The sequence below is a fragment of the Ursus americanus genome, chromosome 1 (assembly GCF_024610735.1).
Source record: "Ursus americanus isolate L20-20 chromosome 1, mUrsAme1.1.p, whole genome shotgun sequence".
NCBI lineage: Eukaryota > Metazoa > Chordata > Mammalia > Carnivora > Ursidae > Ursus > Ursus americanus.
The window spans coordinates 84681075-84693855 of NC_142127.1; the positions used below are offsets into that span (position 1 = coordinate 84681075).

General features: G+C 34.6%; 1 protein-coding gene across 8 annotated transcripts in view; it reads right to left on the reverse strand.

Annotated features, from left to right (window-relative positions):
* Positions 1-12781, reverse strand: part of IKZF2 (IKAROS family zinc finger 2) — a 144569-nt gene that overhangs the window by 15082 nt on the left and 116706 nt on the right. For all 8 annotated transcript variants that reach the window (XM_045806657.2, XM_045806652.2, XM_045806655.2 and 5 more), the window contains one exon: positions 516-653. In XM_045806657.2, coding sequence (XP_045662613.1) covers positions 516-653 — 138 coding nt within the window. The remainder of the gene's footprint in view (positions 1-515; positions 654-12781) is intronic.

The following is a 12781-nucleotide window of genomic DNA, read 5'->3' on the forward strand; positions in this document are numbered from 1 at the left end:
GATTGTCCCCTACACTTGTAGAAAGCAAAATGAGTAATTTCCAAGATAAATCACAAAACAGATTAGAAAAATTTCCAATTATATCAATTATATCACTAATCACTTACCTATGAGAAATGAAAATACACAACCAGCCCTTTTAGGAACTCTATAGACTTTCCTAGAACGATTTCTAACTATTTGGTGCAGCCAATGAAAGAGAAGAGTAAATACTATCTTCCTTTGGTGTATTCCAAGTCGGCTGTCATTATTATGTTAATTCAAACACATGTTATCAGAAATAATTTGGGAGTTTCACAAAAACTCAGTACAGCTTGTTCGCCAAGGGTCCCAAAGCTCAACTCATTTCAAGTGCTTAAGAAGATAAACCCATGCAAAGTTAATGTGATCTAAAATTGTTTAAAAAAGAGTAAGATTTTATCTTCATGCTCAAGGGTAGGGAGAACTGTTTAATCCCTAAAGAACTACAGAAGCAGCGAGGGGGAATGAAAACGGTGAATGCCGTTTCTACCCACCATGGTGACTCATGACCTGCCCAGCAGCCTCCATGCTGACATTCTGGAGATAGTTGTGGCAGCGTTCCTTGTGCTCCTCCAGTGAACTGCGCTGCTTGTAGCTTCGTCCACAGTAGTTGCACTTGTGAGGTTTACCCACTGCGAAGAGAACTCAAGATTAGTGTGCCGTCAGTCTCATCCAAAGCAAAATTAACATCTGACTTTTGATAGTGTGGAGGAAGCATTTATATGCTTTTCAGTCTCAAATCTGTTCCTCCTCCACACTCTGATTTAGGCAAGAAAAGCTAATAAACTTCTACCAAGACTAAAAGACGGCAAGAAGATAAGGCAGATCGTACCTTTGGTGATAAGGGAAATACTGAATCAAATTCACACTCTGACTGTATCCTAGACCATGAGGGGCTGATGATCAGTCTTCAAATTGTCTGACTCGTAACACTAACATTTGCTCTTACACAATTCTCTCAGCTTTGACTCATTCAAAAGACAAATCAGGAGTGTCCTAGATACATGGTGAGAATTTTTTTTTAATTTATTTTTTGGGGGGATAAGGACAGAGAATTTTTACTAAAGAAAACTAAAATGCAATAAATGGAATGTCATTGTTTAATGAAAAGATTATTCACGGTACGGTACCAAAGACACTAAAAAGAATTCAAGTGATGAGAAAAAGTACAGATAAAAGCAGAGTTTCTCTTTTCTTTCCACCTTGGTAATAGCTATTCATACATGCAAAACTTTGCAGCAGATAAGTGTATTCTCCCACATCAGCACTGTTCTTATATTACTAAGAATTAACCTACTAGGTGCTCTGAGTCAGGATTATTAACAATAACCACTGAAGTCCTAACCTATTTAGTTATACGATGATAGTGACATTTTCTTCTTTTTTTATTTTACTAATGCATTTCACATTCAGGAAATGAATTATTTCCTAGTAGCCAGAGAGCCATATCTCAGTATACCAGGTAAAATACTTCGATGCTCACATTAAAAAAAGAAAAACAAAACAAAACTTCAAAGAATTAATGAAGAAAAACACACTTATGGAAAGAGACGTGTTTTACTGTACGACAATTCACAAGGATATCACAGAGCACTTTGATTCTTGGTTTTGAATGAATGCAGGGAAAACATAAAACACCAGCTGGTCTGTGCCAAAGCCCTCGGTAGTGAAGCACAGTGTGAATCAGGTCAGTGGCCCTCATCTGACATAGGAATCACTTTGTTTTGCCCAGAGGACAAACAGACCACTCTTTTCATAGTCAAAGATAGTATCCCTAACTCCAGTCACCTTACAAACCCATGCTATGACACTGGTCACAAGCAGAATTGAAATAAGTATAACAAGGCAAGGTATTCAGAGCTGCATAGAAATTTTGCTATTCTGATTAAAAACAAAAACCAAAAAATAAAAACTCACCAAATTTTTAAATTGTATTTGAGGTGCGCGTAAACTCCAATATTTCCTGATCATAATTTTGGTAAACAGTCTTAAATAAAAGCTATCTAAGGCAGGATTAATCATTTCTAAACGTACAAAGCAAATGAAGTTCTATTTTTCAGAACCAAGAATTTCTATATATTGAACCAAGGTATCTCTGTATATTGTGAGGAATCCTTATCACTGTGTGAGAATATTAAAAATGACAAGAATATACTTTTAGTCAAAAACATTTCATGTAAATAGTTTAAATATATTTACATGCAATTGCATTTTAAGACATGGGGTTACATATTACAAAAAGCTTCTGTTTGCTATCACTGTTACTCAGTTTTGGGTTTTTAAATGCTGTTTCTCTAGAAATAAGTGAATTTGCACTAAACAAGTCTACAAAGTAATACTTATTAAGCACATACACTGTGCTCAATAGCCCATTGTCAACTAGGTTCATTGTCTCTGTCTTCTCCTTTATCGGTCCTGTTGAACTGGGTCCTAGGATACCTGTTTTACTATGAACATATCATCCTCTACTTTCTTCCCCTTATTTATATAAACATGATACCTTCTGAACTTCATTTAAACATAGTTCCCTTCCACTCCCCTTGGCTCACAGCCCTCAATAAACTTCTAACTCACCTGCCAAGGAAGAAAAGACCATATACTTTTTTTACTATTTCTGAAACTCATTTTTTACTAGCCTCATTTTTGCAGTCTATTCTTTCTGCTTTACTTCAGCTTCTCCCATTTTGACATCTGTTTTAAAACATCACTCTTTCCTCTTCATCCCAACTTGAGCAAATTGTTCTACAGTATAACCTCAATTTGCCCAAAATCTTGATCTGTGTTCCCCTACAGCAATCCACATACTGGGCAACATATGTTGGACTTTGATACCCTGTAACTGTTTTATCTCTAAGACATTTACTCTGGAAGCTCTCCACCTTATCTTTCTGCCTCTCTCATCTAATACATACTTGTTGAAAACCTACTATGTACCAACAACACTGTGATGAGGCTGGAATGTAAAGTGGAGAACAAATTCTCACGGTGTGTATCCTCATGCAACTGACTGGTGAGGAAGACAGACATTTAACAAATATACAAGCAATATATTACGAATGTGGTAGATTTTATAGAGCAAAAGAATGGTGTGTGAGCATAACACGGGGCACCTAATTTAGTTTGAGAAGGGTGGACAGGAAGGTCTGCCTGAGGTAGGAACACTCTGCTGATAACTTAAGGAAAAGCAAGTTAATCAGATAATGCGGGGGGGGGGGGGGGGGGGGGGGGCGGAGTTGGGTGGAGGAGAGGCAGGGTTTCAAGGATTTCCGGGAACTGCCGTCATCCTTGTATTTGTTTTCATGTACTTAGCTCCTTCAAAGTCGAGATCATGCCCTTACTACTCTTTTGAAAATGATTTTCAAACACCAACAACAATCCTTGCCAGATCCAATGGCTCTACTAGCCCCACAAGACCACTTCCTATTAGTTCTTTGATATTTCTTAAAAATCAAGCTCACGAAAATATTGTTTACACTTGCTCCCTATATATGTTTATTTGTGTAATACCTATAAACCCTCACTTAATATGTATAACACATTATTTTGCATTTATTTTTATAAATATTATTACATTCTCACCATCTGAAACACCTTCATTCTGATATTACTGAGACATTTTTATAAAGTCATCAATAGCTTCTGAATCACTAAATCCAGTGGACTTTGATTCTAAATCTTCCTAATTTCTTGGCCACTTTCAAACTTTCATTTGCCTTGAATCTCTTGTTTTAGCTTCTGGGGTCAGATTCTGTGTTCCCCCTCACTGGCTTCTCAACCTCCTCCTACCTGGCAAATATAAGAAGATGCGGAACTTCAGATTTCCTTCTCACTATAATGGTCTCCCCCTCTTCCCTCTAGATTAAGCCCTCATTTCTGTGAAATGTCCAAATCATGCCTGGTATAGTTTCCCACATTTGTAAGCTGCTACCAGTCATTTAACCCTTTTTAGAATGGGTTTGGGTGACCCCAAAGATGGAGTTTTCTCCTCTGTGCTCTCACAGTACTTTGCCCATAGTCTGTTGATGCATTACTTATGATAATTTCATTGTGATTACCCATTTGATATCTATTCATCTCCCTAGTTCCAAAGAGCTTTGTCCTAAGGACAGAGGTCATGTTTTACTCAATTTTGAATTGATTGTGCTATGGTGTTCATTAAACATAGGAGATACTCAATACATATTTGCTGAGTGACTCACTTCAAACTCATAGTTTCAAATGCCTTTTGAGTATTGCCTTACACGTATTCCTCTGAAATCTAAAATTCAACATATCCAAAATTATCTTCCTCCACAAAACTACTTCTTTATTCTGACTGTTCTTTTGTGCCACTGTTACCACTGTTTTAATAATCTAGACTCTCAACAGGCAGCTCCTTTTGTTGCCGCCTTACCTTTTTTCCTACATCCCACATGCTAAATTCTATAGACTCAACTCTTTCAATGTTTCTCAAGTTTATCCTTCCTTCTCAATCCCACAACCTATATGCAACTTCAATTCTTCATTATCACTAGCCTGGGCTAGCATAAAAGACTTCAAAACAGGTGTTCTCTCATGTAATTATTTAGTCCCCTCCTTAAAAACCTTTACTGACTCTTAACTTCTACCGAACGAAGTCGAAATCCCTTTACTTGCATCCAGTACCCTACACTAACTGGTACCAATGCATACATCCCATCTTCTACCCCAGGATCTGGCCAAAATCACCTTGAGCTTTTACACTTGCGTCTTAGTACTTTCTGGAATGGCTTCAGACAATCTGGGCTTCATTGAAATCCCACTCAGCCATTTTCTAAACTCCCTAACCTTCCATCCAAAAGTGATCTTTCCCACGAAAGAATCATAACCATATTGGCTCCACACCTAGGAAACATAACATTCTATCTTTATTGGTGGCTATTTATACATTCATTTTAATCTCCCATGTTAAACAGTGACCTTCTTGAGAAACTGGAGCAATGTCTTATATATTTTTGTAACCTGCAACAAGTTTAGTATGCTGATTTGTTCACAGAAAGAACAGGTTGGGTTTTCATTAATAATATCATTTCCTAACTCTTTAAATATATTTCTCTCACTGGTTTTCCTTAAATTTCACTAAATTTCCAATTTTCAGAGCAATTCATCTGTATAGAAAATATGAAAATTCACCAAAAAATTATTCATAATTACACAATTTACAGATAGCTATCTTCAACATTTTTATCTTCTTGTATTTTTTCTGTACATGCAAAGACACATTTTGTTATGAAATTGTGTCACTTTATACACTTTTTTAGACTCTACTTATTTTACTGAATATGTCTTGAACATTTCCCTATGTTATAGTATTTTTGTTGCTGAAGTCAGAGGACAAATTTTTCCTAGATAAAAGAATGATGATAATATTGAATTATTTAGTTCGCTTAGCATTTCTAGTCTTTTTCTTATTTAATAATTATTTCTTTTTTTATTATAGTCATATACCCATACCTGAAAAAATCAAGTAGTCCTAAAGGCCATTTAATGAAATACACAGTCTCCCCCATATCCCTCCACCCCCATCTGATCATAATCTATTTTTCTGTCCTCTTTTTGGAATTTCTATTAGTTTGATGCTAGAACTTCTGGACTGATTCTTTAAATTTCTTCTTTTTTCCCTTGCATTGATTGTCCATTTACTCTTTTGACTTCAAAAAACTTCCTCATCTTTTTCTTTGAATCTTTCTGCTAAATGTTTTCTGGTTATCATGCATTTTAATTTCTAAGAGCTCTTTCCTGTTTTTTAACTTTTTTTTTTTTTTTAAATAGATTTCTGTTTTTTTCTTGGGCACAAAACTTACCCCTCTGAATCTTTTTTTTTTTTTAATTTTCTTCCCTCTTTCTATTGTCTCTTTTCTCTGAGCTTTTTTCTTTTTATATTGTTCACTGTATTAGAGGGCTTTCTTAAATGTCTGCTGCCTGAATATTTATTGTTCATTCATATTGAACAGTGAAGCACTAAAAAGCTAATGGGAAGTTCAGGAAACATAGGTGAAGGTTGTAAACTATTGCAGAGTGATCTCTTTATTGTTAGATCCCCATGTCTTCTCTTTCAATTTCCTTAGAGAAGATACCTCCAATTTCCAATCCCAAGGGTGATATAAGCTGGATGTCTGTATTCTAGAAGGCAAGGAATGGGGCCACAAATCTAAATGTTCAGTTGTGGTCTTTTACATAATCTCCTTGCTGGAAATCCTTTGTTTCCCCCTTATTCTCTCCTTTCCCTAGAGTCCCTAAGCCTGAACGTTTCCAATTCAATTTCTCCAAGGAATATACATTTACTTTCCTATAAGGCGGAGGAGGAGGATTTCGTTAGCTGGCTGTACCATGTGAGAGTAGCTCTGTGGTCTAACAGTTTTGTAGGCAGATTTTGAAATATCTTTATATTTAGTCCAAATCTCCATACCTGACTTCAGCAGTTCTGTTTCTTCCACTTTTCAGGATTCTCTGATGCCAGTTAGCTTGCTACTCATCCCTTATTTCCCTCTGTAATCACTAAAGGTTTCAGTCTTGTCTTACTATTACCGCCCTATCTGCTTTCCATACTCCTCTTGGCTGGTATTCTATCCTTTCCCATTGTCCTTGATCTTATGAATTTAAGCTTCTATAAATGTCTACTGTGACTTTAGTGGAGTTTTAAGAAGGAGTAGAGACAGATGTAGTTTTAATTCATTATGTTTAAACAGCAGTATGTAATATCACTTTTGTTGTTGGTATGGTATAGTTCTGTAAGGATGTATCATGACTCTCCATTTTAATTAAAAAAGGGACATGATATATTAGGAAAGCTTAGCCACAAAAAGAGTAATCACACATTAGTAAGACATGGAATTTGTGGAAATGTAAAGTTGCACATCTCCTCTTTTCTATTCTGTTATTTATTTAACTATTTTAACACAAAATTCCCTACCTATATTCAAAAACATTGTAGCTTAACCATTTGCAATGGATCTCAAAATGTGAACTGCAGGCTACCTATGTTAGAATTCCCCGGCATGTGTGTTAAAATGGAGATTCTTGGGTACCATGCTGGACCTAGAACTTCTGGGAGTGTTACCTGGAGGTCTGCATGTTTAACAAACTTCCTAAGTGGCTGCTTACATACTGTTGTTGGAAACAGTGGTTCTATAGAAAATCATATATCATCATGTTCTGTAAGTCTGGAGTTGAGTTAAAATTTATTTTAAGGTCACTATAATGACCTTAATTATATTATCAAAGGAGTTGAAGTTAACATTATAAGAAATTTTGGGACTTAAGATCTGAAAAACCCCTGGATGAAGCATCATTTTATTTCTGGTAATAACACAAAAAAGAAATATTTTGATATGGAAGTTTACTCCTGGGTATGTTGATTACATATTTTGAGGATAATGATATAGTTTAAACTAAACTTTGCATCAATTCTCCTTCAAACTGATGTGTCGGAATTATAAAATTCAAGGGGAAAGTTATACTGACTCACTTCTCTTAAATTGCTGCTGCTATCTTTTTAGAGGGCTGTATAATGTTATTTCACACTAGAAAAAACAGCATAGAAATTAATCATAACCACTAATAAAAGATAAATGGTTTGTCAGGGCACTGATTGTGGGAGTCTACCTTTCCTGATTTCCACAGCACCACCATAAGTGCCAAAAGGAATGTGTTGTTGGAACACAGCTAAAAACCATTAAGTTGTTTTTCCTCCCTCTCCCCAACTATAACTTTGAGAAATCTAGGAGAAAAGACAGAGAGGTGGAGAGAAAACAGTTGTATTAGAGTTCCCACTTTCCTTATTTGATAAAGTAGGGTTCAATCACATGGTAACAGCTTTATACTGGCTCTTCTAAGCAACCTTCTTCCTCACAGATATTTGTTACTCCTGAATTCTGAGTTATGATATATGTAGATTTCTTTTTTTAAAAATCAGCTTTATTGAGGTATAATTTATATACAATAAAATCCACCCACTTTATACAATTCAGGGAGTTTAGACGTATATATAGTTGTGTAACCACTGCCACAATTAAAATACAGAACATGTCCGTTGCCCTAAAAATTTCATTTTCCTCCTTTGCACCAAATCCCTTTGCAGCCACTGATCTGCTTCTGTCACTACTCTTTTGCCTTTTCTTAGGATTTCATATAAACTGAATCATGCAGTATGTAGTCCTTTGTGTCTGCTTCTTTCATTCAGCATGATGATTCTAAGATTCATTCATGCTGTTACATGTATTGGTAGTTATTATTTTTTATGGCTGAGCAGTATTTCATTGTATGAATGTGATACATTCATACAATTTGTTAATCCACTCATTAGTTTATGTTGTTTCTAGTTTATGGCTCTTAGGAATAAAGCTTCTACCAACACTTGCAGGCAAGTCTTTTTTAAAATACGGATATCCAATTGTTTTAGCTCCATTTATAGAAAATACTATCTTTCCTCCTTAAATTATCTTAGTACCTTTGTTGAAAATCAATTGATCATATATTGTGACTATATTTTTGGATTCTCTGTTCTATTCCATTGATTTCTGTGTGTATCCATAAACTAAAAGAATAGATACTACTAACAGAGTCAGTCTTCAAATTAGGTAGTGTAAGTCATATGCCTTTGCATTTTCTTTTCTTTCTTTCTTTCTTTTTTTTTTTTTTTTTGAGAGGGAGGTGGCAAGACAAACAGAGGGAGAGGGAGAGAGAGAATCTTAAGCAGGCTCCATACCCAGTGTGGAGCTTGATGTGGAACTCAATCTCATCAGCCTGAGATCATGACCTGAGCTGAAATCAAGAGTAGGATGCTTAACTGACTGAACCACCCAGATGCCCCATGCTTTTTCAAAATTATTTTGGCTGTTTTAGATCTTCCATATTTCCAAACAAATTTTGTAATCAGTTTGTTACTTTCTACAAAAAAGCCTGCTAGGATATTGATTGGGATTGTATTAAACTGATAGTGTTAATTTCCAGAGAATTAACATTTTAACAGTATTGAATCATTTAAACCAGGATCATAATCCATCTCACCATTTATTTAGGTCTTTAATTTCTCTATAATAAATGATGTTTTTTAGAGAAATAATTTCTATTTATTTATAGAGAAATAATTTATAATAAATGATGTTGCTTTCTGAATTTCAGTTTCCTATTGTCCATTGTAAGCCTATAGAAATAAGTTTGATTTCTTTATATTGATGTTGCTTCTTGCAATCTTAATGAAATCACTCATTAGTTTTACTTTTTTGAGGGTCAATTCCTTCCTTTTTCTATATAGGTGATTATATCATCTAAAACTAAATATAGTCTTATTCCAGTGCAATTCGTATGTCTTTTATTTCTTTCTGTTGCTGTACTGCATTGACAAGACTCCTAGTACAATGCTGAATAGAAGTGGAGAGGTCAGGCATTCTTGCCTTGTTCCTATTCTAAAGGGTAAACATTCATTCATTTATTAGTAGTATAATATTAGCTCAAAGTTTTCCAAAAATGGCTTTTTACCATATTAAGGAAGTTCTTTCTGTTCTATTTCTGTGATTTTTTTAAAAATCATGAATAAATCCTGAATTATGTCAAATGCTTTTTCTGCATCTATGAAGATGATTATTCTTTCTTTCTTTCCCTTCCTTCCTCCCTCCCTCCCTCCCTTCTTCCCTTCCCTTCCCTTCCCTTCCCTTCCCTTCCCTTCCCTTCCCTTCTTCTCTTTCTTTCTCTCTGGTCTCTTAATATGGGGAATTACACTGATATTCTTCTAATGTGAAATAAACTTTGAATTCCTGGGATAAACCCCAGTTGGTTATGATATGTTATCCTTTTTTATATATTTCTGGATTCTATTTGCTAAAATTTTGTTAAGGATTTCTGTTTCTGTGTTCATGAGGGATATGGCTATATAGTTCTCTTTCACTGTAGGCTTTGGTATCAGGGTAATGTTGAACTCAATCTGTTTGGAAGCATTTTTCCCCCTTCATTTGTTCCCTAATGTTTCCTTGAGTTACTTCTTCCTTGAGTGTTTGACAGAATTTATAAGCGAGGTAATCTGGAGTTTTCTTTGTGGGGAGGTTTGTAACTATAATTTCAATTTCTAGAATAAATATAAGTCTATCATAGTATTTCTTTTTGAGTGAGCTTGGATTATTTCTGTGTTTCAAGGAATTTATTTCATCCACTTGAATTTATTGATATAAACTTATTCATAATATACCTGTATTACACTTCCAACGGCTATAGGAGTTTTAGTGACATCCAATTTTTATTTCTGATGTTGGTAAACTGAGTGTTGTGTTTTTATACTGCTTGATCTTGGCTAGAGGTTTATCAATTTTATTGATCTTTTCACAGAATCAGCCTTTGATTTCATTGGTTTTTCTGTATCATTTCCTGTTTTCTCTTTAATTGGTCTCTGCCTTTAAAATTATTTCCTTCTTTGACATTCTCTAGATTTAATTTGCTCTTCTTTTGTAAAATCTTAAGAAAGCTTAGTTAATTGGTTTGAGACCTTTCTTCTTTTTTTTTAATATAAAGACAATGATGTGCATTTTCCTCTAGTATCACTTCTATTCTCATCATATTCACATTTTCTTTTATATTCTTGAACATGTGGAGTATATTTATAACAACTGTTTTATCAACCTTGTCTGCTAATTTCACCATTTGGGCATTTCTGGGTCTATTTCTATTGATTGATTGTGGGTAATATTTTCTGCCTTCTATGTATATCTGTTAATTTTTTAGTGGCATTCTGGATTTTGTGAATTTTACATTAGTGGGTTCTAGATTTTGTTGCATTTCTTTAAACTGTGGTTCACTTATTCTGGTATGCCATTACATTACTTGGAATCAGTTCAACCTTTTAGATGTTTGCTTTTATGTTTCAAAGGCAGTTCCAGAGTATGCTTTAATCTAAAGGCGAATTTAATCCCAGTGCGAAGGCGATAACTTTCTGAGGATTTTACTCAATGATCTGACAATTACAAAGTCTTTCCACATTGGCTGGCAAGAATTGACTATTCTCACTGCTACATGAGCTTCAGGAATTGTTCGGCCCTCTGCTTTCTTTCTTTTCCCAGCTGCAGGTAGTTTCTTCATACACATAGGTAGATCGCCATTTAGCGAAAGAATCAAGGGGCCTTCTGTAAAACTCCAGAGTTTTTTCTGTACAGTTTCCTCATGATAATGCTCTATACTCTATACTCCAAGAACATTGGTCTCCATGGATTCTGACCTTTCTCCTCAAATCAGCAAGACTGACCGGCTCTGTTTGGGTTTCCTGTTCCTAAGCATAGCTTGGAAACTGCTTCTAGGAAGTAAGCTCAGATAATCATAGGGCTCACCACATTTGTTTTTCTACTCTGTGGAATCCTAGTCCTGCAGTGCCTATTGTCCAATGTCTAAAAGTCATTTCATATATTTTGTCTGGTAGTCTAATTGTTCAGGTCAGGGGATAAATCTGGTTCCTAATACTTCATCATGTTTGAAAGCAAAAGTTATATATGTAATTGGGTTAAATACCAAAAAGGTCACATAACCTGTACATTTTGTTACCAAAACAATTCTGGTAACTGAAATGAAGTTTATTACATATAAAGTTCTATAATATGTATTATAACAAATAATATATAGTATAATAAAGAATCTAGGACAGAAGATAGCAGGATTAGTGTTTCCCAACTATCTCAAAAGTTAATATATAGTCTCCTTTGATCTACTGTCCCTCACAAAAATCCTACACTAACAAAAAGAGAAGTTATCAGTATAAGCTGTCAGAGATACAGATACAGATTAGTGAACTGACCTGAGCAATAAATCATAAATTAAAGATGCAGTAAAGAAAATGACAATCCTGATAATTCAATTCAATTCAATTAGAAAAAAAATTGCTAGCATTTGCTAGTATTTCCTCCATCTGTCATTATTAGGAATTAGAGATAAATACCTGCCTCTGTACTAGAACGCCCATATACCTCCCAAAATGAAGAACAAAGCAAATAGCCATAAATAATTTTGAAGTAGGAATGTTTACCATAAATTCATAGGGTGTTATGAAGGTATATAGCACAATCAAGTCTCGTTCACTTATGTTTTCTTGAAATATGTCACTTCAAGAGTTATCCTAGTGAAACCTATAAAACAAATTACAATAGCACTAATACATGTGGTAAATGTTTTATTCTTTATATAGATGTATGTATGTTTACACATACAGAAACGTGCAAAAAAACATCTATATACAGAAAATATATTTACCATTTGTCATGATACATATAAAATCAGCAACAGTATTATGCATATAGCACATTCATTTTCCTCTAATAAAATTAAAAGCACCCACTGTCCTAAAAATTTTATAATGCAAAAAATGGGAACTTGATATCTGATTTTACTTGACAATTGCTTACAGAATCAGAAATTAATCTGAAGAAAAATAATGAAATATGGTGCACTTAATAATTTTTTCAGTTTTTAGTACCCATAAGTTATAGTTTGTCTGAATTAATTACTTGCTTTATTATATGAACCCTCTATAGAAACAGTCTTAATGTTCTTGATCCCTGTTGTTCTGCCTCAAAAAGGATTTTGCCAATTCATATTCACGCTACTAGTGTATGAGAGAGCCTTTTGACCATACTCTCAACCAGAACTCTGATTAAAATAATAATTCTCTAATGTGCTAGGCCTGTGATCCTTAAATTTTAATGGGACACTGAAGCACACACTTGGGAAAAATATTGTAAAGCAAGATAAGCACAGGATATTTTAAATT